The sequence below is a fragment of the Zootoca vivipara genome, chromosome 1 (assembly GCF_965207765.1).
Source record: "Zootoca vivipara chromosome 1, rZooViv2.hap1.1, whole genome shotgun sequence".
In the NCBI taxonomy this organism is placed as follows: Eukaryota; Metazoa; Chordata; class Lepidosauria; order Squamata; family Lacertidae; genus Zootoca; species Zootoca vivipara.
Genome location: NC_142582.1, coordinates 6,662,491 through 6,689,218, shown reverse-complemented (window position 1 = coordinate 6,689,218; position 26,728 = coordinate 6,662,491). Strand labels below are relative to the sequence as shown.

The window sequence follows — 26,728 nt, the reverse complement described above, 5'->3', positions numbered from 1 at the left end:
TGAGTTTGACCAAACTGCAGGAGGCAGTGCAAGACAGGAGTGCCTGGTGTGCTATGGTCCATGGGGTCACGAAGAGTCGGACACGACTAAACGACTAAACAACAACAACAAGTCATGCATAAATACAATTTTTATGTGGGATTAGAATTGGAGCAGGGTCCAGCTATGCATAAGAAGGAAATAAAAGTGGAGGGAGCAGTAATGGTATCAGCAGGATGTATGGCTAGATGGGTGCCCTTTTAGGCTTCCAGTTGCAGTTCCTGGCCAGTGGCATTTGGTACCCTTACCTAACTCCCCCAGCTGCTGGCAGCTGTTTCCTCTGGGATCCCTTGAGCTTAAATAACTATTCCAATTACATTTTATACCAGACTGTTGCCTCCCTCTGTCTCAGCTAATCAATGTTTCTTTTAAAAACATTTCCTCCCATGTCATCTGAAAGCACCCTTGAAAGCTCATTCTACTGTATCTTAATTGAGAGAACAATTAAAAGAGTCATTGCCAGAACCAACACAAAGTGATATAGCCCTTGCTAGATAGCTGCTTGTTTCAAGGCTCTAGGTCAGGCATCCCCAAACTTCGGCCCTCCAGATGTTTTGGACTACAATTCCCATCTTCCCCAACAACTGGTCCTGTTAGCTAGGGATCATGGGAATTGTAGGCCAAAACATCTGGAGGCCTGCAGTTTGGGGGTGCCTGCTCTAGGTTTTGGGTTTTTTTTAAGCCTATAGTGGTAATGACTCATATAGACCTGCATGGATGGAATGCATTCATTTAATAATAATAATATTAATTAAAATATTTAATAAAAATATTGTTTTCCTCCTGCCAGTGGGTTGAAGGAGAGTAGCAACCAGGAACCCATTCATGGGGAGGACTGTTAGTGAGAAACACAACATAAACAGCCTTCTCATCCTCTTCCACAGTAACCTATCACCTTCCGCTACACATGACCTTATATCTTCCTATACACATGATCACTGAAATGCAGGATAGCATCACTCATGGCCCTCCTTCCCCAAACTCCTCCCCAACACACTGTGCAAACAACAACAGCCTATCAACAAAATCTACACAGCTGACTGTCCCAGGAGGCTACCGGCAGAATTAGGAATAGTGTTACTAAAGTCCACCAAACCCACCCAGTCACGATCACCCTAGGGAGCACCTGCTCCCCGTCCCATCCTGTGTCACACCCAAGGAGGACCAGCCTTCTGCCAGTTACAGACTTTCACTCGGAAGACATCTGACAACTTTCTCCTATCATACAGGCTCTCACCCTGTGCAGGAAACCACACGTGTCTTAAAGGCCTTCCCAACGATCCAACCTCCTTCAGCAAGGAAGGTAGTGGCCTCAAGACTCCCAAAGGGAGTTCCCAAGGGATGAGAGCCTACTGGTGCTGCCACTTTGGTGGCAACCCCACCAATACAAGACTGAGGGAAGTCCTTATAGCAACCCAGGGTGGAAGGGCAAGCAAAGCCAACAAATGCTCAGGTGGCCACTCCCAGGGACTTCATCAGTGCCGCCCCCACCCTCTGTTCTCCCTGAAGCAGCTTCATTCTTAAGGACTTGTTGGCACACTTCTGCCTGAAGACCTTTGGCAGATCTGGGAGTTTTACTCATTTTCTTACGGATGGAATGGTACGAATGGAAATTTTAAAGCACAGGGCTGCCTCTCTTTACAAACTGCAATGCATTCTCACTTTTACGGTTGACAACTCCCTGAGGTCTCATAGGTAAGAATGATTACAAGTAGAACTTACTTTGCAGGGTAATGAATCAGTCCTGGACATGGAAATAAAAACATGCCCAATTTAAACTGATTTCAGAGCTAACAGAGGACTACAATGATCCATTTAAATCATTCCTACAGTCTTTGGCCTACAACGTGACTTTGGGTGCACTTCTAGCAGTTGCTATAGCTACTGTGAAGAGTCCTTCATTGTCAGTATGGCAAAACATTTTGTTATCTGTAATACTCATGGAGTAAAACGTGACTCCACACATCGCACTTGTATTGCATTTCATTAATAATGGGTTCATACACCTCTTTAATCAACTAATATTTACACAAGGTTGCCTTTAAATGTGGTAGATTGTGTTTTAAGGAATAGTTGTTTTTACTTGTTTAGAGGGCCTGGTTTAACAATATGCCATTCTTCGCCATGTGACTGTTTATTTAGGATGCGAGTTTAAGATGATTAACGTTTTATACCCAGAGGTTTAGGTAACAGTTCTTACAGCAGAAGTCTAACAACAATAATTAGCAAGTCATTAAAAAGAAAATTCCAATTTCAGGGACTTGCTTGAGAAGGCAAAATGACTTTGCTGTCTAAAAAGATACGAAAGCAAGTGCATGGTTACTGACCCAGTCATGTCAGTCTGAGAATCTGAAGGAAACCTGACTGATAAGTGTTTTGAAGTCTGAATACAGCCTTTTCATTCAACTCAGTTGGCAGAGGGCATGAATCATCTCTCAAACAGAGACAGTCCCTTTGGGTCAGAGCTGAGGTCATTGAAGGGACATACTGTTTTCCTTAAGTGAATAAGGAAATGCACAAGACTTTATTCTGCGCCCTGCAGCATCCATTTTGATACATATGTTATTAGTATACAGCATCCCATTCAGGATGCAAGTTAGAGCTTCTGGATACATATGTTAGGGCCTTCTGAAATTACTTTTTAGACAGAATGTCTGCCGCTCTGTTCATCTTGCTTTTCTCTGGGCAAAATTGTTTTTCCTCTAATGCCCTAAAAATAATTTCCGCCAGTGCCCCATCTTTCTGTTTATATGCCTAGCCCTTTCATTGTTGCGGTGTCTTGCCATACGTGTAGCAAAGCAAGAGTAGCTTTCCCACAGCACATTTTGCTGTGGATGAAGCCCTTCTTGTGTGCTCGTCCTAAACTTTAGCAAAGTAACAGTCTGTAAAACACTTTCTCCCATATGCTAGTTGAGTGACATGGGCATAAATAATTGGTTAGCAAGCTGCTTGGGACCTTCGACCTGACAGGAGCTAACTGTCAGGAGCCCTGAGCTTTCTGATATAAGTACTTTCATGGGGAATTAATGAAAGTTTAATTTAGAAGTTGGATCAGACGGGGGGGGGGATATTCCTTAGGTCAGCAGGTACCTACTTAATTCCAGAGAACCCAGGAAAAAAATTCTTCTAATGAGCAGCATGTTAAGATTTTATGTTTACCATTATCTTGGTGCTACTGCAGTCAGTTATTTCAAGCTAGACAGGCCAAGCTCTTAAATAGCTTTTGTGAAGGTCCTATTAACAAAACATGATACTTTTAATACTACTGTATGACTGGAGTCAAGCATAGAAACAGTACTGTTTGAGTTGCGGAGAAATTTCACAGGCTTCAAGCTCTGTGTAGGAATTGCCGTGAGCTGGACTTGTCCAATCTCATTGTAAGAACTTCCACTCATTCTTGATAACAATAATGTTAATTTATGTTGCGGCTTTGGACTCAGACTCTTTAGCATTAAGTGATCTGTTCCAGGATCTCGGTGATTCTGAAAATGTGGAAGTCTTCTGCCATCCTGGAAAACAAAAACAAAAAATCTGCAGATGAGGAAGAAGGAGAATCCACTCAGGGCCACCTCCTAGCAACTGTCCCGTGGGAAGAACTCCAGGAGAAAGTGGGATGTAGCCAAAGGTCACTTCCATGCCCACTCCTTCTGGACTCTCTCCCCCCTGCCCCAAAGCCCATGTTCCACTGACTGCTCCGTGGGAAGGTTCCTGACAACATTTCATAGATTAACATTGTTCATCTAAAAAAAAAAGTAGTTTAATATTATTTGAAAGCCACCTCACATCCAAGGCAGGATGTAAATAATTTTAGTACATAAGTAACTAAATTACTACATGTGACATCACTACATCAGGCTTGATGGGGATTCATCACTAACTTTCCCCTCCCCCAAAGTGGATCCCAAGTTCCCATCCAGCTGAAGCTCTCCTTGATCAAATGTAAATCACCCTCCTTCTCTGAAATGGGTCAGATGTGTTAGTTCCTTGTGTGGCATTAACAGGACACCCTGCTATTTTTCCTGGCAGTCTGAGCAAAGAGGTTAATGAGTGCCAGCTACAGCCTTTCCCCACAGAAGCCAAGGGCAATTTTTCAGTGCCAGAAACTGAACTCTCCTTTCACCTTTAGAGATTATTTTTGTGTGTGTGTTTTTTTTAAAATCTGTATTGAGGCAACTTACTAGAGAAGCATATGTCAATTGCTAGCATGGCCTCACTGTACCATTTGTGGGAGGAGAGGGGAGGGGAAAGGAATAAAATACAATATACATATACATACACATTGCATTTTCCATGAGTGTGCTAACTGCATAAAAAGTGCAGTGCATATTTTATTAAAATGAAATGAGCCACTATAATTTTAGATAACCTTTCAAGTTAGCAAGACAAATGCTTATGCACCTGTTATTTTAAGGAATATGTTTTGCTCACTGATATCTAGAACAATTACAGTCTGGAAATATAAACCAGTATGTGTAGCTACTTAACATTGGTGGAAACCAAATACAATATAACTTATCTCTGGTATTCTACTCTAGCTAGATTAAATACAATCCAAGCAAGACCTTGCATACAGCCAAATTTGTATGCTGGTATTGTCAACTACAGAACACTGCAACCACTTGGGATAAAAATACAGCTCGAAGTAGCATTTTTATTACACTATGTTTACTCCTTCCTTGACCCCTTGGTGGGGTCTGGCCAATCCCCTCCCCGAAACACTGGAACCCCCACTCCTCCTGCTGCTCCCCCTCTTACTTTTTAAATAAATCACTAGAGTGGTGCCAACGCTATATCCCTGGGCTGTGAGAAAGGGCCAAAGGGTCCTTTTTTAGATCCAGGCATTCTGGGCAAGATGAGCAAGAGAATGCCTATGCTGCTGTGGTTTGTTATTGCAGCTAGAAATATATATTTTTTAACTTAGAATAATTCTAAGTTTTTAGCTGCTGCTGCTGCTACTACTACTACTGCTGCTGCTGCTGCAAATCAGAGTGGAAAGCACAGATATTCCCCTTGGCGACCTGACAAAATGTCTGGTTCTGAGAAGTAGGACCCCGTTGACCCTTGGTACAAGAAGAAGAGAAACTGATCCAAGTGGACTTAGTAGTTGTTACTGAAATAGTTCTGCCAAGATATTGGAAAAACACAGCAAGACCCAGCAAGTTTAGAATGGCTAGAGAAAAGTTCTGGACCTAGTAAAAATGAGGGAAAGTGTCTGACAACATTCAAAGGAACATGCAAAAGGCAACCTACACTTTATAGCCAAATGGGCCCATTTCATTGGATTTAAAGTAATCCCATTAAGGAGACATGTACTTCTTGTCTGATCTTTAGAATAAGTCATAATATTATGATTATTTTGCTGTGAAGTCCTATCAATGGTTTATCAGAAGTAAAGACCACTGTGTTAATTATTTATGGGATTGCAGATTTAGCTGCTTCTTAACAGTTAGTTTTTAAATTAAAAAATATAAATCAAAACTTCAGAATAAATGGTGGCACAGATTACTTTTTTAAAAATTGTAGCAAACATTTTTTGTCAAGTCTAATGATCTGGGGGCATAATCTCAGGCAAGGTCATTTGGAGGAAGTTCCACTGACATCTGTTAAAGACTTTTCACATTTTGTGTTAATGGGAAAAAATAATTTAATATCATTCTTTTCCCTACTGATACATTCCCCTCTCCACACACTCCTGAGGACATTTCTCACATCACCTGCACCTCTGCCCAGCCCAGCTGCTCCCACTCCGTTCTGCGGAGCCAGCCGAGCGCATCATGGGAACTGTTCCTCGCGTGTATGAGTTGTTTTTTCTAAATGCAAACCTCAGTATTCAGGTTAAATTGCTGTGTTGGCACTTTGCGATAAGTGGGTTTTGGGTTGCAGTTTGGGCACTCAGTCTCTAAAAGGTTCGCCATCACTGTCCTAGACCATCTAGAACTCTAATCTAGAAGTTTCCACAGCTCTCAGACAAATAACGCCATCAAAATCCGGCCTTGTTTAGGAGTTTGTATAGCTTTCTTACTCCTCTGTTCAGTAGACAGATTCCTCTCACACATGGCCTCTTCAAAGCATGCAATAAACTCAAACTCAAACAGTGTAATTTTTGAAACAATAACCCTCAACTAATTCTTCTTCTTTGCTATTTCAGGAAGTCCATTTTAGAAAAAAGGCAAAATGCTGTGTTGACATAAACAGTGGACAATGCAGTACTGATGAACATCCGTTGCTAAGATGTGTCCTTCACATCAATGTTGCGCTTGTAGCCTCTGATTTCATATGCAGTAGAAATTAATGGAGTAGGTGTAGTTACCATTAAGCACAGAATGGCATCCCTTTGTTCCTTTATTGAGCTCCGTCACATATATCTAATGTAGCACCTAAATTACATGTTCATGTTCTGAAAGTGTCCCCTCTAATTTCAAAACACAGTGTGGGTATAACATATTAAAATGCTACCAAAGACGGCAACCATTTTGTGCTCATTCAATTGACATGCAATCATCGACAGGTCGTTTTGGACCTGGAAGAGGGCAACATGGGAGCAGATCTATGGGTAAAATCCCACAGATAACTGGGATTTACTTAGTTCTTAAATGTACTTTTAACTTTTTTTGGGGGGTACTCTATTCTGTGGAAGTATTTTAATCAACACCAATTAGTTGCAGCTGACTTCAGTTAAAAGTGGAGAAGAGAAAACTTCACATCTATGGACATCCCTTCTCATTCCAAGAGCTAGCCGACTGGATAAATGACTGGAGTATAGAACTTACCAGAAAGCTTCAGGAAGAAATAGGCAGACCCTAGAGAAGACATATGATGGGTATAGAGCCTTTTTTTTGGCTCTAGGACGAGGACTTGGAAAACACACATTCCTGTAATTCCAGTGGACAGCTAAGAATATGCAAACCCCAAATATAATTGATCATGACTAGAAAGAAAAATACTTTCAGTAACCTAAGTAAGTTACTGGCAGCCTACCTGCAAGGTAGACTTTATAGTTTATTCACTTTGGTTTCATTTTCCCCCTCACCTTTACCCTGGCTGTGCTTAAAAACAAACTAAAACATGCACAATGATGGGTAGAGTAGGGGAGACATCAATCTGCAGACTATGTTCTCAAATTCAAAAGATGTGCATGAAGGCAGACTGCCCTTTCTGATAAAGCTATGCATTTTCCTGCTACAAAGCTATTTGAACTGATTTACTTTTATAGCCCCCTTCATGCATTACTTGGCAACACGTAGCTTCATGACCAGAGGCAGAACAACACCATCATCAGGCAGCTCTTGGGATCCCACTGATCAGGGCCCACTGATGCAGATGCCATTCTCATCTATCCCAGTGTAGGCACACAAAGCAGCAGGAACGAAGGGTTGGGAAGACACTGTTTTCACTCTCCTACAGTGCCCCAGACTGATGCTATGTTGGGGCATTGTGGAAACATTACAATGGCAAGAGGCTTGAGGGCATCTGCAGCAGATTATGCTCTGCTGCCTGCTGGCAATGAATAGAGGGGTCTGCTAGCATCGGGGGAGACCTGAGGGCATTACAGGGGACCCAGTAATGAAGTCAACAGCAAAGTTTCCATGGTGGCTTTTCTTTCATGACAATTTATAGATAGTCTTGCAATAAGTTAATTCATATTATTAGGGGGAAATACATATTAACAGATTTCTCGTTCATTTTCTTTTTTCTTTTATTATTAGTTTTTTATATTTAGACATATGACATGGAACAGTTACATAAAACAAGAATTAAAATGAAACAACAGTTTATGTTCAGATAAATGTTTCTGAGTATATTAACATGTTGTGTGTACATACTATACATAACATAATTTACATAATGTATACATAACATAAGATACAAAATGATGTATAATAAGATATATGCTTAGATTGTTGACCATTAGTAAAAGGTATTTTGAATCAATAACAATTTAAATTCATAGGAATTTATAGGGAGTAAGGGAGAAAAGGGGAAATTAAAATATATATTTCATGCATGCCAAACTATGCTGTAAACTATGGGTGCTATTCTGTCATACGCCTCTTTATTTGTATAATCAATAAAAACACAACAAATTGCATAAAAATTGTTACATTTCTTTTGTCCTCTTGCTACTTTTTATTTTTGTGTCAGTTTTTCCAGTAATGTTGTTTGCCAGATTGCATTATGCCATTAATCCAGGCATGTCAAACCTGCGGCCCTCCAGATGTTTTGGACTACAATTCCCATCTTCCCCAACCACTGGTCCTGCTAGCTAGGGATCATGGGAGTTGTAGGCCAAAACATCTGGAGGGCCGCAGGTTTGACATGCCTGCATTAATCCATAGTCAATAATTGTAATGATTTCCATGTCCTGACAATGGTTCTTGCAATGGTTAATAGTTGTGTAATGAGTTCTTTATTTCTAATTTGCAACATATCATGACTATACAAATTAAGTAGCGTTAGTCCTGGAATCCCGGGAACTGTTTGCCTTGTAATTAAAGATATTTCTGTAAATACATTTTGCAAAAATCTTTCAGTTTTTAGACACTCCCATCACATGTGCTGATATGTCCCTATAATAGTGATATTTTCTTCATTTCTTGTTACAGGAACAATTGTAAAGGCGGAGCAAAATGGCTGATGACAGGAAGGACGAAGCTAAGGCACCGCACTGGACTTCAAGTCAGATAGCAGAGGCTTCTTCGCACTCACACTCCCCTGAGATGAAGGAGCAAAGTGGCACAGGCGAAGGACTAGTCAGAAGTGCCAATGGATTTCCATACAGAGAGGATGAAGATGGTGGATATGGTGCACGTGGGCAACAGAGCTCATATTCCAGAACCAAAGAGAATGGGATCAATGGAGAACTAGCTACAGGAGAGAAAGAAACTGCAGGTAAAAGACCCCCTTTCCTTTGTCCTTTAAAGACCTGCTTTTCAAGGGGAGAGCGCTGCAGATATTGATATCTGATTCTCCCTAGACCAGATCAGACTGCAACAGGTGGTGCAGCCCACACATTGGAAATGGAACAGATTTCTCTTGTGAAAGGCATTTTGGGGCAGCCTGGGCCAAGGTCAAATCCTAAAGGTAATGGGAGGGAACACAACACAAAGAAATAGAGGGCTCTCAGCTTGGTGGAAGAGCACATCCTTTGCCTGCAGGGGGACCCAGGTTCAGTTTTTGGCACCTCTAATTAAAAAGCCTTTCAGATAATGGGTCAGGGAAAGGTCTAAGGCATTAGACAGCTTTGTCAGACACAGCAGAAATATGAGGCTGGACAGGACAATTGTCTGATGCAGCATAAACCAGGCTTTTCTGTTCCATAGTTGTCCTACTTCACGGGATCAGGTCTCGAGAGTGAAACCAAGGGCAGACGCTGTCATAAATGATTTCTTCCCTGGCTTGCTACACTATTTACTCCAAAAACCGAGGTCATTATAGTCATGACATTGGATGTGACTCCTGGCACCACTGCCACTTTTGTTGAATATATAACTGAGTTAAATGGAATATTAGAAGATGAGCTTGTGACTTGCTGTACGAAAAGTCAGACCAGCTGCTTAATCTTAATGTATATACTAACCTGCAAGCCATTAAGCCGTTTCCAGTTCAGAGAAAATAAATGTTAGAGGGAAAGTTCTGCAATCCATAGACTATCCTTCTGCTTCAGATCTCAATTTTGTATGTGCAAAGAGAGCTGGGGTTGTTGTTGCGGGAGAAACCATTTAAACATATGTTTTCCTACTTGCAGTCTAGAAAGTGGTTATAGTTCAGAACCAAAGCTTGGATTTTGCTGATACAGTAGTATTGACTGAGAGAGTACTCCAGAGAGAGGCCTCCGGAATAAGTTTGTCAGATCAAGCCATTTGAGTAATCAGTTACTCTGCTAAATGGTTACTACAGCTCTGCTGCATTCAGTACTGAATTGTATTAACCCTTTGTCAAAAGTTGTTAGATAATTTGGGCCAGAGCCTTCTTTCTACTGGGTGTGCTGGCAATGGCATAGATTTGATTGATTGATTTTACTTATATACCACTTTTCTACAACAAGCTCTGCCCAAAGTCAGCAGCGGAGGAAGCTGCTTGGCTGCCTGGGGCAGAGCATCCAGGGGTGGGGCGAGGCTGGGGTGCACCGTGGGGCCTCCGGAATCTGTCTGCCTGCCTCCTCCCACTCAGCCACCTTACAGTTGGGGGGGGGGAGGCAGCAGTTGGACCATTTGGGCAGCGCAGAGCTGTGCGCACCCAAGCCAATGCATCTCTCCCAGCTTGGGCGCACTGCAGGCCCCCCAGTGAGTGCCGCCCAGCATTTTGTCACCCCCCCAGTGGTGACACCTGGGGCAGACCGCACCCACCACACCCCCTTCCTCTGCCCCTACCCAAAGTGGCTTACAGAAAACATTTGAAACATCAAACTAGAGAACATTGGAAATACAAATATGCAAAATACAGAAGCTGTCAATAAATTCAAAGTAACAAAAATCAACAATTGAGCAAACACACAATAAATTAAATATTACAAAGCACCAACAACAATCTAGGCTCAAGTACATAAATATAAAGCAAAAATTAAAGTTAATCATCAATAAAGTTTCTGGTATTGGTCTTGCTTCACTCCAAGGTGCCTGGCTTAAATGCAGTTCAGCCAGGGATTTGTTGGGGTAGATCACATGCATGCAGCTCTCTCCCCCATCTCTCCTCCAGAGGAGGCTGACAGCACTAAAAGGCAAATGTTGGGGAGAGCAGTGATGGCAAGTCTCTTCCCCAGCCTCTTGGAAGTACCAACTGCTGGTGCAGGTTTTATTGCACCAATTTGGACTACCCAAGATAGAAGCTCATTGTCTTGATTTCATTCTGTGGAATCGTCTGTTTGTTCTTTTTATATTGAGATGTGCATCTTCAGCCTCAGTGAATGAGGCAGGCTATATGCAGGCCCCTTAGTCTGCTGCAGTGTCAAGTTCCACAATTTATAAACTCAAATGCAAATTCATTGTAAGTACTGTATATTACACTATGCCAATAACACAAATTATGAAACTATTGATAATTATTATTTATTGTATTTATAACACATCCTTCAGTGTGATAGTTCACTGGGCCATATATTGACAATTTGTTAAAATACAACAAAGCAAGATATATAAAACCGATATTGAAATTGAAATACTTTATTGTCACTTGTACAACTTGTATACAGTGAGATTACATGAGCACCCCCCACTCAGCTCTTAGTCTTAATTCCCCTCATTTACTGACACACACACACACCAAACCCGAAAGTCAGTTGCCCTATTGTTATCTTTTCATTCAGCAGCCTAACAGCCCACGGATATGCGTAATAAAACAGTAATCCAGCTGCAGAAGAAACCAATTCTTGAACCAGCCACCTGCATAGGTCTGAAATGGGTGTGCGTGCACCTGTTTGATCTAATACATTAGTCAGATTTGTTTAATTAAGCTACAAACTCTATGCATCATCAACATAAAAGATAATAGCTTCTCTGAAGCAGTGTCTCTCATGCACAATGAAGAGCTTTGTCTTCACTGATGAACTGAGTTTTAGATGAGAGAAGGGAAGAACATGACTCATGGAATGTGGGTGGGTAAGGAGTGGGCAGAGTAGCTAAGGCTTGGGTCTTCAAACAGGAAGAGTGAGCTATGAAGAATCAGTGTCTCCTGGACTGCTGGAGACAAGGGCTATGTAACTAGTATTTATATATGCATTGTCAAGTTACCTGGATCCAAATAATCGTGAGCATCAGAAGGAAGTGCATTAGTGCTGTGCTATGAAATGCTAGTAGGAGACCTTTTGCAGTGAAGTACCACAATGTGTTGGAGGTTGCATTACCATAAGAGAAACATGGTGAATAAGAAATGTACAGTTGCTAACATATAAGCTATAGTAGGCAGTCTTGAAAAGATGTGTGTGCCAGAAATTTAGCAAGTGGAAGAACTTAAGTGGATCTGGGGCCAACTTTCTAATGCATCATTCTTCTGCTATAAGAAACAGCCTGTCAATGAGTGGAAGAGGCTTTCGGCTAGCTGGAGCGCAGCTTTGGATCCAAGCCGGTGTTTATGCTTATTGGGAATTACTACAAGTTTCTCCCAGCCAGTGCTTTGCTGGAAAGTGACATACTGACCAGATGAGCATCTGCTTTGGGGAGCTCATTAGCGTTACTTGCCAACTTGAGCTTTTGGTTGGAATCCAGGCAGTAGATGTAACCACATGCACACTTACCCCTCCAAAGTCCTAAGCCTACCCATATTCTGCTTTACCTGCAAAAAAGTGCAAACATGTCAAGATTTATCTTTGATGTAAAATATAATCATTGCATAAAAATAATAATTTGGCACTCATAAAAGTTTATTGGTGAAAGTAACTTAATATTTCTTTTGGCTTTTTCTTCAGGCAAATACATTTTTTCAGCCTCAGTGCATTAAGCAGTAGGAATTCATCTTTCTCACATGAACAACTGCCCTTGGTGGTGTATGCAACTATGCATGCTAAGAGGATAATCTTAGCACCATTTACTAGCCGTTGACAGTACTTTATGAAAAAGCTATTCATAATTTCTCAACAATTGGATAGTTTAAAATCTTCAGGCCCTAAGTTGTTTCATAAATTGACAGCCCTGGAAATATCTTTGTTAGAATCATGTAAATGTAGGTTTGGGGAATACCATGCTTACATAAACTAGTTATGTAGAAGTCTAAAAAAATAATAATAAAATGCTCCGCTGTTCATTTATCATTGGAAACGATGTTCCACCCTGAGTCTAAAAATGAAGGCTAATAAAGAGCAACAGGAGTGATTTAAAACTACCCTCATCCACTTTGATGCAAACATGCTGCTTGCTCAAATGGAGCAAGCTCTGAACAAAAATATTCTGCAAGTTTTCTGCTTGAACTAGGGAAAAGCCAGCCATGAATATTGCCTGTTGGCTATGACATCATGACATGATATCTATGACATCATCAATGCAGCCACATATCCATCCCTCATACAGTTTTACAAATATTGTTTTTTGATAAGGTGAAAGAATAAGGTGAAATATTAGCATATAAATATACAAACAAATTTAAAATAGACAGCCTACCATAAGCTTGTGGAAAAGGGCAAAATACCGATGGCTGAACCAGCTTTTGTCTTATTGGTATAAATGTTGCATAAAGAAGTTGTAAAATTATCGTATTGTGGATGACGAACTAATTTGACCAAGAACAAAACATACAGAAATACTTCTACCTCTTAACTGATTTTATTGCTTGTTTTCTAGAGATCATGGCTTGAACAAGACTTTAAGACTGTGATCATAAGCACACTTGCTCGGGAGGGAGGGTGTCCTATTGAATTAAGTGAGTCCTGCTTCTGTATCTACCTGCTTCAGGTGTTGGGGAAGGGAGGAATCCTCCCTTACAGCTGATTTTGAAAACATGGGAGATCTAGTCATTGATCTTTTGGAAAATACTCCGAGATGAAATATGTACTATGCCCTCAACTTCTGTCTTTCCATTTTGCTTCCTCACAGCTACTTTTCTCTCAGCATTATTAGCCTGTGCTTCTGGAGTATTTATAATCTCTTCTTCTCCATTTGCCTCTCCTTTCTGTTTCTGTCTCTCTTTTAAGGCAAGGAGCATGTTTTTAATTCTATGTTAGTACCACTAAACAACAATATGCCTCGTGCTTTAAGAAACAATAGCAAATGCCAATACTATCCATAGTAATGTATATCTCACCCTATCACTTGAAAAAAACTTTGTTAGAATTTAATTAAAAAATAAAACAAAGCAATGGCTTGCAAGTAAATATATAGGAATCATCCATTTAAATTTTATTACTTCATCTTACCCAAATTGCGGATTGGGCTAACTTTTGATTTGATAAAATCAAGTAACTTAGGTTTACGTTCTATTCATTCTTGTTTTTGCTTTTAGGGGATACATTGTGCAATGGACATAAAATGGCACAGTTAATGCTATAACCTAATAGCTATAATCACCAACAAACAAATCCATCACTGCAAATGACTCCCCCCCCCACTGCTAACTTCCCCTTGTTTGCGCTTTCAGCATCTCTCAAGATTTGCTAACCTCACTTTTAAAATCTTCTGAGATTTCATCTTCTGCATTGGCCATGATGAGTGGTTTTACTTGGGGCATTCTTACACAAATGAAAAGTAGGCAAATAGATAGACTAATGGCAATTCTAGTGATGGCCAAAACAACCTCACAGACCAAATAGGAAGCTCACAAGCTGGAGGTTCCCTGGCATTGCTGTAGGAAATGGGAGGGAGGCTTATCCCCCATATGACACGGCCCTTTACTCCCTTAAAGGCAGGATATGGTGCTGGATCTACCCTACCCCAAGTGTAGCACTGTGTGGAAGGTGGGGGTGGGGGGATACTTATTTGTAAGTAACCTGTAACATTTATTCTCTTTTCATCTGGGGTAATATTTTCTCGCAATTAAGCCCTAGAAACATTGGATGCTCTTTTTATATCCCTGTGCCTAGTCTCCACAATTCTTTCCTTGCAGACTGTTTAATTTTCCTGCAGGCGATGTTCAGAAATAGTGAGAAAATGTTCCTCAGCCAGGCAGAATGATTGCCTGTGACCACATATGCTGACTCTGCAGCAGGCTGGTGATTCAGAGATGGTTATTTCACTCTTGGTTCCTCCTCATTTTCAACAAGGCCCTTACCTAGCATTGCTGCAAATCCACAAGAAGCTTCCTATTGATTCTTAGTGAATTTGAAGAGTGTTGCTAATTTTGAAACATACATTCTTGTTTCCTAGTTTGGGGCACTGGGGAAAGTGAGAAATCCTCTTCCAAAGCCTGGTGTTATTTCTCAAAGGTATTTGAAGTGGATACTGTATTCTTTGCAGTTCAGGAGCATGGATCTTGTAACTAGAATTACTTTAGACAGAAAATCAATGTTCATATTTCCACCCATTCCAGTCCATTTCCATCCATATTCCCTCTTCTCTCATTCTCTCTCTCTCTTCTCTCTGTGTGTAGAGCAATTGCTGCTGATCCTGGCACTGTTTCATCCTTTTCTCACTGCAGCATTGCAGCATTTCTCATCTTTGTACTGTGCATTGTCCTTGCCTCCAGGAAACTGACAAGAGTCCTTATAGAATTAAACACAGTTTCTGGACTAAAAGAATCCAAGTCCGGCACTTAGGGAAATATTATTAGGGATAGATGGATCAATCTGTTTCTGGTCCATGCATATGTGCACTGAAAAATCCAGTCTGCAAGTTCGGTTTAAAAAACAAAACAAAAACATGCATACAAATTTACTGTATTTGTCGACATATTTCTCCACAAAATTGGCATTTCAACTTCATTTTATCCCAAAATATTTTATCACCCTTTAACATAAAACATGCATTTTGGTACTTTTTGGAGCCAATAACCATTTTGCAAAATTCAGAGAAGTGCAAAACATGAAGTATGACTCTGTTCTGATCTATGTATTTGTTCAGGAAGTGCTAATCAGGAGAGTTCACTTTAAACAATGTGTCTCAAATGAAATCCATGAGCCATAGAATTTTATACCTAGAGAATCTTCCCAAGATCCTGGTTGAGATCACTTTTTTGCTTGGTCTGGAGCTCATGTTCTGAATGAATCATAGAATTGTAGAATTGGAAGGGATCTTGAGGGTCATCTAGTCTAACCCCCTGCAGTGCAGGAATCTCAACTAGATCATCCATGACAGATTGCCATCCAATCTCTGCTTTAAAACCTCCAAGGAAGGAGAGTCCACCATCTCTCATGGGAGTCTGTTGCACTGTCAAACAACTCTTACTGTCAGAAAGTTCTTCCTGGTGTTTGCCAATACAATATGAGCACAAACCACACAGCTACCAAATAAAAAATAAAAATAAATACTGGTACATGCACCAGACCAGGACAAGTCTACAATTTAGGAAAGTTACTTCTAGTCAGCATCCCTAGGGTTTAGCACTAGCACTATCCAGAAAGGTTGCCCACATCTTTCTTGCTGCTAGTGCAAATAGTGCCATCCTATTTCCTTTCTTGTAACTTGAAGCCACTGTTTCAGGTCCTAGCCTCCAGAGCAGGGAGAAGAAATCTTCATCCGTGCTCCATGTGACAGCCCTTTAGAAATTTGAAGATGGCTATCATATTTCCTCTCAATCTTCTCTTATACAAGCTAAACATACCCAATTCTCTCAACCGTTCCTCATAAGGTTTGTTTTCCAGACCCATGGTCATCTGGTCGCCCTCTGCCCACATTCCATGTTATCAACATCCTTCTTAAATTTTGGTGCCCAGAACTGGACACAGGACTCCAGGTATGGTCTGACCAAGACAGACCAAGAATGGGACTATTACCGTACAGTACTTCCCTTGATTGGGACACTGTATTTCTGTTGATGCAGCCAAGAATATTAGATCTTTAGTTTCAGACATTTATTTTCTGTTATAGTTGATATTTTGAAAAAAGTTACTAATTGCAGGGAGTAAGCAGATACTTCTAAATAGGAATATCAGAATGAAAATGGGCCTTTGTTTATTTCTGTTCCGCAATTTATTCTATGCTTATCCTGTTGATGATTAGTCTCCTGCGATATAAACTGTTGTAATGAACTGCTCTGCTTTTTCCATTTTGCCCCCAAGGAGATCATGATACTAATTGTATCATACTTTGCACACTTTGGCCCATACTGATTTAGGCATTGGCAAGCACATGGCACATGTCATATGTTCATGTTCATGCTTGACATTTTAAGAATAACATAAAATTTCATTTTGGAAGTGAATCAAGCTAGTTAGATATAACAAAACTGCACAGCACTGCCAGATTAAGTGTAGGAAACAGTGTGGTGCCTCCCACATTTCCTGCTCTCCTTGCTGCCATTGATACTTGCAGCCTCTAGTGAAAAGAGGTTATCTTAACAGAAAGTGAAACATACCCAAAATCAGTGCACATGACCGCAAACTGCCCGAAAGGTCTAATGAAAACTGTACGGTTTCCTTTGCTGATACAATGAGCTGGTTGTAATGGCAAAAAAGTATGGTAAATACATTTAGTACGGTAGCAAATAGATGATGAATGCCAAGATAAGAAATGGTGATGCTTACAGTCCTCAGTTTACAGATATGAAGACGCAGGCTGGCCATTGGTCCTTAGATGGATGGATGCTTAAACTATATTTCTTCCCAGCCTCCTACCCTGGGAGAGCTGCCCTGCCCTGCCCTGCCTCTCCCACAGGGTCCTTCACTAGCCAGCCATCAACTTCATTTGCATACAGTCCCTTCATTGACCCAGAGTAGAGGACATCTAAAAGAAAAGAAAAGAAAAAGAAAACAGAAGGAAAGAAGGAAAAATAACAGAAAAATAGAAATCATAAATAAATACAGTGGTACCTCGAGTTACAAACGCCTCAGGTTACAAACTCCGCTAACCTGGAAGAGTTACCTTGAGTTGAGAACTTTGCCCCAGGATGAGAATGGAAATTGTGTGCCGGCGACTCAGTGGCAGCAAGAGGCCCCAGTAGCGAAAGCACACCTCTAGTTACCGGTAAGAACAGTTTCAAGTTAAGAACGGACCTCCAGAACGAATTAAGTTCATAACTACAGGTACCACTGTAAAGGGAAAAGATAATGAACGAGAAATAAAATAGACATCCAATTCTCCATCTCTCGGTTGTATATATAAAAATTATTCAAATTGTTCACTCCAGCTGATCCTCCTTCTGCTAGCCAATATATTCCCAGTCTTCAGACCGGGACATTTCAAGTCCATTCATTTTTCTTCCACACAAAAAGACTAAAAGAAGTTTTCCATTTTTTATTATGGATAAATGTCAACAATAGTCTTTCTCCAGGCCAACAAAGCAATTTTACTTCCAGTGTTGAGAAACAATAAATCCTTGATCTTTATTCCCACTGGAGTTTCTATGTTGTGGTCATATATGAAAACCATTAATTCATAGTTATTCACTTAGTATATATTCATTAATTCACACTCAATTCCATATCTTCCAAACCTATTCCCTGTGAGCCATAACTTTCCATCCGTCAACTGAAAGTTTCTTGGTCTCTCAGTGTGAAAGCAACCCTTTCAGAGCATTTGAAGTTAATCCCTGTTATCTCTGTTCCTGCAGAGACAATGTGATAACCAAGATTTATGACTTGGCTATCATTAATCAGCAAATAATGATATATTTTGGTGGAATGTTCACAGGAGACAACTAGTCCGCCATGATTCCTCCCTGGAAGTCCACAAATACAAATATATTGATGCAAAATGAGAACACCCTATTGATTCAAAAACAGAGAAACTTTCCTTAAGGGAAAACCCGGGGGACAAGGTAGAGGAGGCACCCAGACCTCTCTGGGGGTCGAGAGGTAATGCAGACATGATCAGACCTTAAACCAGCCTGAGTGAGAGACATACAGAACCCACTGAAACTGTGTTGTGCATTAGCCTTCTGACTAAACAAAATAATCTCTCTGGGGGAAACAGTTAAATACCCTAAGGGAAGGGGCTACCTGTGACAAGAGGTGAACTTGGATTGGGTCACCAACAATGAAAGAGGATGCACCTGGGATGTTCCTGGGGGATCAGATATTTCAGGTTACACCAGCCCCTTATCTTGCGGAAATCCGCTATGTGGAATACCGTGGACTCCTCACAGCTGCTAGGTTAAATGTCCTGCAATTGGCGGTATTGTTGGGAAGGTACAGGGGAGTCCCATATGCCCAGAGACCTTGTCATTGTGCCCTGGGAGTGGTTGAGTCAACTGAACATATTCTTTTGATCTGCCCATTCTAAGCAGATCTTAGAAAACAACTCATCGTTCCACTCCTATGCCAACTTAGCCCTGTAGCCAGAGAAAGTCAGGTTTTGTTTCTGCTGAACAAGTTTACTGGACCAACAGCCTCCTTGGTGGCCAAATTTCTTTTTCTGGCCCTTAAGCGTCGTAAAGTCAAAATTGACAGCATTGACATGGGTCTAAATGTATACTTTATTTCTTATTGTCGGTTTAAGTTTAAGTTCTTTTAGATGTTTAGATGTTTTAATTTTTGTATGGATAGATGCTTATTTCTGACTGATGGTCGAATAAAATCTGATTGATTGATTGATGAAAGAGGATGCCAGGTTGAGACTGGTGTCAGCGGTTGTGTCAGCTAAGTGGTCGTACAAGGTTCCACACAAAGATGAGAGAGGTTGAACTAAGGGAGCATAGTTTTATCCTATGGATGACTGAATTGAGGTTTGTTGTGCTAGCAGTTGGCAAAAGGCTTAGGTCTCACATTAGGTATTAGCAAATAGAGTTATTGCACATCTCAATCCCATGACAGCCAGAAGCTGGAAAGCAGATTTTGCAGCTTTCCCCATAAAAAGGTTGCAGAAACTTTAAAACATCTTTTACACATAATTTTTAGACCATAATTTTCTTGTGGGATTATTTACTCTCCATGAAGGTCACCTGATAAATATGGAACAATGCTTTTTAGTATGTGCTGAATCAGAATTTGAACAGCTAGCTGGGAGAAACTGCTGCAGCTTTTTCTTCCTGTCTTTCTTCAAAGGTGATAAATTAATTTCTTGAATAATTCCATTTCTTGCCTTGAATGAATGGATTTTACTCCAGAGATTTTATATGTGTTTTCCTTGTCTGACTGAGTGTTCCCTTGTCCTTTCTCCAGCAGCCTTAGGCGTTTGCGTGGTTCATGTTCCCAGAGGAAACTACTATGCTGCTGCAGCTCTTTGCCAAAGTTTGCCGCCATGCCTGAGCTCATTTTTTAACAAAGCTGCCTACAGTCATCCCAAACATGATTCCTTAAAGGTCATTGAAGTTACACACCCACTTGGGCAACTTTGTATGCTTGCTTCCCCAAATCATTTCTCCAGTTAGCTCTAGAGTACTCATTCATAAAATATGAATTCATTCATTTGAAATACATTCTTGGATAAACAGGAGAGATTGCACTGAAATGCTGCAAAACAGCAAGCTACATAAACAACCTGCTACTACGGCTCATCGGGATGCCAGAGGTTGCAGCTCTTCTCTTCAACGTTGCCATGCCAACATTTCAGTGCCCTATCTGAGGTTCCTGTTTAAACTCCTCTGAGAGAAAGTAGGCAGTATGGGAGGTTGTTTAGCATTCAGGAACAGACCCACAGCAAACTGAACAGTCTATGAATAGTCTGAGAAAGATTCAGTCTGTCAGACAAAGGATAGCAGGCCGTTTTTTCCTTGGTAGTAACTGCACAAGGTTACATGAATATGATTAAAATATGATTAAAAGACAAACAAGATAGATAGATAGATAGATAGATAGATAGATAGATAGATAGATAGATACTAAACTAAGAAACAGTGTCCCCATTGTTGTCGTTTAGTCGTTTAGTCGTGTCCGACTCTTTGTGACCCCATGGACCATAGCACCATGGGACTAAACATTGCCAGGTATAACTAAAAAGAAACATCTCAGGCTGCTCACATTAATTCCCAAAATGAAGGCAGGTTAGATTACTGAAATGCATTAAACGCAGGACTGCCTCTGAAGATGGTTCAGAAACTTCAGCTGGTGCAGAATTTGGTGGCCAGGTTGCTCACTGGGGCAAGACAGTTTGAGCATATAACACCAATCCTGGCCCAACTGCACGGGCTGCCAAATTGGTTTCCGGGCCTAATTCAAAGTGCTGGTTTTGATCTGTAAAGTCTTAAGAGGCTCAGGACCCCAATACCTCGAGGACCACATCTCCCCATATAAACTGATCTGAACCCTGTGATTATTTATTATTATTATTTATTTCATTTCTATACCGCTTTATATTTTAAAGAAAAATCTCAAAGCGCTGATCATCACCTGAGGCCCTTCTTCATATGCCAGATCTCCACAAGCTGTCTGGAGGGAGTTGCAACTCGACAACAGGCCTTTTCTGCAGTGACTCCCCCCTTGTGGAATGCTCTCCCCAGGGAGGCTCAACTGACACCTTCATTACATATCTTTAGGTGACAGGTGAAATTTTTCCTCTTCAACCTGGCCTTGAGCTGATTGAACATTCTACGGTCTTTTAAATGTGTTTGTGAGTGACAGGTTATTCGTTTCCTTTTGTATTTGTATTTGTTTCTATTATGTATTTCGTGCTTTTGTATTTTGATGCTGTGAACAACCTTGAGATCTTTTCGATGAATGGTGGTATTCAAATTTTATATATATGCAAGCAAGCAAGCACACACAGAGCTGCCTGGCTGAATAGCAAGTTTGGAATGAATTTCCAAACAGAAGCACTCCACCACTGTTAATTTTACAGTTCCCTCTGAAACTGGCAGTGGCTGTCTTGGGGTTTTAGAGCAGGCATCCCCAAACTTCGGCCCTCCAGATGTTTTGGACTACAATTCCCATCATCCCTGACCACTGGTCCTCTTAGCTAGGGATCATGGGAGTTGTAGGCCAAAACATCTGCAGTTGTGGTGCCATCCTTGTACAAAAAGTTCTTTGTGAACTTTGACTTACTTTCAAGAAGCATTGTCTTAAAGGTACCTGCCTTCTGGACAAAATAGAGTCAAAGTTATATTTCCGCCTTCTTTATTTAGACCCAGACTCTTCCTGCAGATTCAAAAGTAAGAGCTGTTTGACAGTAGAATGGACTCCCTCAGAACGTCATGGGTTCTCTTTCATTGGAGGTTTTTAAGCAGAGGTTGGCTGGCCATCTGTCATGGATGCTTTAGTTGAGATTCCTGCATTGCAGGGGGTTGGACTAGATGACCCTCAGCGTGCCTTCCAACTCTAGAATTCTGTGATTCTATGATTTTCCTATGGACAAGTTATAAATATTGAGCCTCCCTTCACTGTCCACATTAAACAAACATTGAAAGGTTAAATCCACATTTTTGTATCTGGGATATCTTCATTGGGTGTAATATCCGTCGGAAAATCGATTGTTTAATAAAACAGTGAATAATTTTCTACTCTAGATTATTGCACTTATGCTTAAGAGCAACTGGAAAGAAATTAAATCATTGTTTCTTTTCCGTCTGATTACCCAGACTCTTGAAGAGCCATATTTTAATGGTGTATTTGCTTGATCATTAAACAGAAAGAAACTGCAAATAAGTTTTGGTTGATTTACATACACTCTGCATATAAAATTTCATAGGTCAAAACAATGTTAGCATTCCTTTTCCTACTCCAGAAATTGTATGTGGTCAGAAAGTTAATTTGTTTTCTGCTATGTAATCAGTTTCAGAGACAGAGTAGGAAGTGTGCATGATGTATCACAACTTTGCCAGGATATTTTGGAAAACCAGGAGAATTGCTTTCATTTGGGGGTGAAAAGAGACTGATACATTTATTAAGAATTAGTAGATCTATGTTAGTTCTGTCTTTCTGTGGATAGAGAGAGAAGAAAACCCTCCATAATCACCACTGGGTCAGCTGCAGCAAATTGTCCTTTGGCTCCTGGTTCCTCCTTTCCCATAATAGTCTCTTCAGTAGCTCTTATGGCCATTATAAAATCTATCATAGATCTTAACCTCTGTCTAAGCATTTAGAAAATTTTATCAATCAAATAATAGCAACGACAACAGTATATATTTCCATACTATTATTTTGCTATATATTACGTTTGTCACCAGCCAAGAGAACTGTGTTATTGGGAAACCTTTATAAATGACATTTATATATTTAATCATATCTGTTAGTTGCTTTTGCCTAAAAATTCAAACTCAAAGCAACTTACAAAAACAAACATTAAAAACCAGGAGAGAAACAGAAAACTAACAAGCAGATAAATGACATATATGCATACAATAAAAGATAAGTAAGTTTTACATAGAATTGATTCATGTCCATGTAAAATCCACTGGGTGCTTTTTAACCATTGTGCTGTCCAAAGTGCTGAATAACAAACCATCAGTCACTGTCACCTGTTGCCAAAACATACTAAATGGGACCTGCTTTTTATTTCCTCTCCCCCCCCCCCCCGTATATGTATATTGGCAGTGCTGCTGGTGTACATACAAAAGCATAATTTGTAGGTTAGGCCCAGTTGTAGGTCCCAATCCACACTAGGGGGGTCCACCTAGTAGACCTTGAGCTATCACCAGTTCTCTGCAACTTAAAGTCAGAAGTCATCTTGCATGCAGTTGTGGTGCCATCCTTGTATTTGTTGAAGATATAGCTGTCTTTAAAACTGATGGAACTCTCTCTCTCTGTGTGTGTGTGTGTGCGCGCGCACACACACATATATATATATATGCTGGCTTTGAGATAAGGATGAATTGCTGCTCTTCAGAATTTCATCTTTAACACGTTTTTAATGGTTAGCAGCAAACTATTTTTGTGTGGCCAAAGGACCCCCCCCCCATTCTTACCTCGGCTGCATTTTTATAAATTATTAGGCAGCATATTCATGGTCATGTGCAAGAGGAAAATATCTAACTACACATACTATCTCGCTAGTGGATTGAGAATTAATGCTTGGAGCAGATTAGCTGTGCAGCTGGTGCTGCATTGCAGGGCTAGTGGCTTTAGCAGTGTCTGTCTGGCAGTGAGAGCCTGAAGGGAAAAGGGGCACCATGCTGCTGCATCTTCATGTCACTCTCTTCTTAATAGAATGTGTCAGAATTATGCTGCATAGACAGAAAACGATTGTCAGTTACCCAACCAAAGGAATAATAGTAGCCCAGGTTTACTGTGTGCTGTTCACTTTCCATTCTGTGCCTCTTTGTGGGATCATTTTTTCAGCATCCTTCATGTAGCTCATAAATACTTTAGCTCTAGATGTGCTCCTTTTGATTATTTTTATTCTCCAGTTTTGAAATTCAGTGAAATTCAGGCTTCTTTTGGCAGAGGTGACTGTTTCTTGTGCAGAATAATTATTTAACTATGCTAGGGTTGTTCCTCTCTTCTGGCTCCCATATAGCTATATCTTTGTGCAATCTCTTACTTTACTTGTGACTAAATGAAGAGTTGTGTTTTCTCCATTTTCTTTCTTTCTTTCTTTCTTTGTTATCACAATGGTAGAAAACTGAACAACTAATTTATTTTCTCAGAGTAAACCAACAATGACAGGATTGGAGATATAGATATTTATTTTTATTTTGTGTGTGTGTGTGTGTGTGTGTGTAACAAAAAGCTTTGCAATTGTTGCAGTCCATTTTAATCAATATAACAATTTTGATCTGCCTTTCTAATTGCTTCTCCACTACAGGATGGTATATTTGAACTTGGGGCAAATAAATTTCCCTGGAGTAGGGGAATGGATGCTTTTGACTGCCTCCTTTGCCAGTAGCTTCTGTTTCTCCTTTTAGCAACACATACATTATCAAGCAGAAGATCCTGGTGGACAATTTCTTGTTTGCAGGGTGATTCTGCAACAGCTTTTGTGTTAGAAGGTTTGAGAAATGAACCATGGAAACGAGTCAGGGCAAGGAGCAAGGTCATCAGAAACCTTCTCCCTCTTTACTTTTTGCTACTGAAGCTGCTCTATCTTAGAGAGATGGGTTGTGGGAGGACAATTACTTTGCTGTTTTCTGTTGGAAAACAGAAAGAGAGAGTTGTGGCTGCTCTTACTAATGTTAATATAGTTATTTAAATGTATTAGTTGCTTATGTATATGAAATCATACAAAATATTAATTACAAAATGGATTAAGCTCTCATTCTTAAAAAGTAACAGATATGATACTCCTGCGCCAGCTAACTCTGATCCCTAATTTCTGGTCCAAATTGAATGTCTTACTGTTCCTGAAAGATGCTCAGAAATATGCTGTAATTTTTATTTACTGAATTTCCTAATTGAAAATCAGCATCCTCTACTGGAGATCCAAAACAGCTAACAGAAACAAATTATATTGTTTATATTGCATTTGGAGTCTCCCTTTCTGTACCTCAAGCCAGTTAAAAGTACCGGTATAGCAAAGGCAACACATGGAAGACATATACTGTACAAACCTGGACAGCTCAGTTGATTACAGCCTGGTGCTGATAATGGCAAGTTTGCAGGTTCAATCCCTGTATGAGGCAGCTGCATATTCCTGCATCACAGGGATCCTCAGGGTCCCTTCCAACTGTGAAACTCAATTCTATGAAATTCAAAGTTTTAGTGGACTTGGGGAACAGCAGAGAGGAAATTGGTTACGATTAATTGGTGTTGCTGGTGCTAGTGTTGACCTATAAAACCTCTCTCTCTCTCTCTCTCTCTCTCTCTCTCTCTCTCTCTCTCTCTCTCTCTCTCTCTGTGTGTGTGTGTGTGTGTGTGTAAAAGTAATTCACTTTTGGACATTTTTTGCCTTCTTGCAATATCTGTTCACTTATACAGTATCGAACTAAATCATACCCAGTGGCTCTACTCTAAGTCTGAGCTACTCTAAGTCTGAGCATTTAAGGTTAGGAATTGTCTTTTGTATTTTACTTGTGAGGCCACTATGACAGGCCAATCCATTAAGACTGATACAAAAATCTCATGGTTAAGTTGTATAAAATGATGTCTATATGCTGTGACTGGCATCTCTTCACACCCATACATACACACAGCTTTCTGCTGATCTAGAAAATCCTAGACCAGTGATTAAAATCTTAATCATTGTGGTCAAATCTCCTCCTGTCTCTTCAGTATCCCAGATTGTCTGTGTATGTTTGTCTCAGAGCATTCACCTCTTGTTCTTCTGTCCTGCAGATTTCTAAAAATGTTTTTCTTCATCTTGCAACTGCATTTTCTGTTTCATCTCATTTCCCCACCCATCCATTTCTATACTAGTCTACATTTTCACTCTTTTACAGATCGATTATCTACTTTCCTTACCACTCTCTCTCTCTCTCTCTCTCTCTCTCTCTCTCTCTCTCTCTCTCTCTCTCTCTCTCTCGTTAATTCATTCTATCTCTGCTATATCCCTACTATATCCCTACTATAGTAATCCTCTTTCCTTTCTTCTTTAAGTTTCAGCTTTCTAATTCATAGTTTGTCACGCATGCAGTCTGTCTGCTGTAGTCGAAACAAAACAAAAAAAATTCCTTCCAGTAGCACCTTAGAGATCAACTAAGTTTGTCATTGGTATGAGCTTTCGTGTGCATGTACACTTCTTTAGATACTTCTTCAGATAAGTGTGCAGAACACATCGTTTGTGGCTGTTGGCTCTCCGTGGCACACCAGCCAAAACTGCTACTAAACACAGCATTCGGGGAGGGAAAAACACTTTTGTCTATATGCATCTGCTGGGACTTCCGGTCTACCGGCATTGCTGAGCGGCGAGGAATCCTCGAGCTCCGAGGATCCTGGCACTGTGGAGGGGGGGGGAGCCGTGAGTGTGACTAAGTCTGGATCCAACCCACTATGAATCCAACCAATGTGGTTTGCCGGGGATAGCTTTGAAGAGGACCAGAAAGTAGGGACATAAGAAATTAGTTAGATATTGTGGAGAGGGTCAAGAAAGGCTTGCTGTATAAGGGTACAACATACACGATTTAAATCTGTAAAGCTGTGTCAATCTATAACTACTGAAAAAAGAAAATGATATCTGTAGTGTTTGAGGCTTCACATCTTGTATGCGTCTGGCATTATCTCTCAGCTTCACTACTGTATCTGCAAAACTGGGATAGTAGCACACTCTTTGGAAGCAATCTATAAATGAAAAGGGCTATCCAGTACCTTGAGGCCAGTGTTCACACTACCTTCACATAGCAATCAATCTTGTCTGAGGCTTTAAAATAC

General features: G+C 40.5%; 1 protein-coding gene across 15 annotated transcripts in view; it reads left to right on the top strand.

Annotated features, from left to right (window-relative positions):
* Positions 1-26,728, top strand: part of MAP2 (microtubule associated protein 2) — a 241,407-nt gene that overhangs the window by 138,500 nt on the left and 76,179 nt on the right. For all 15 annotated transcript variants that reach the window (XM_088669015.1, XM_060282211.2, XM_060282236.2 and 12 more), the window contains one exon: positions 8,643-8,928. In XM_088669015.1, the coding sequence (XP_088525141.1) occupies positions 8,667-8,928 (262 nt within the window). In that variant the 5' untranslated portion in view covers positions 8,643-8,666. The remainder of the gene's footprint in view (positions 1-8,642; positions 8,929-26,728) is intronic.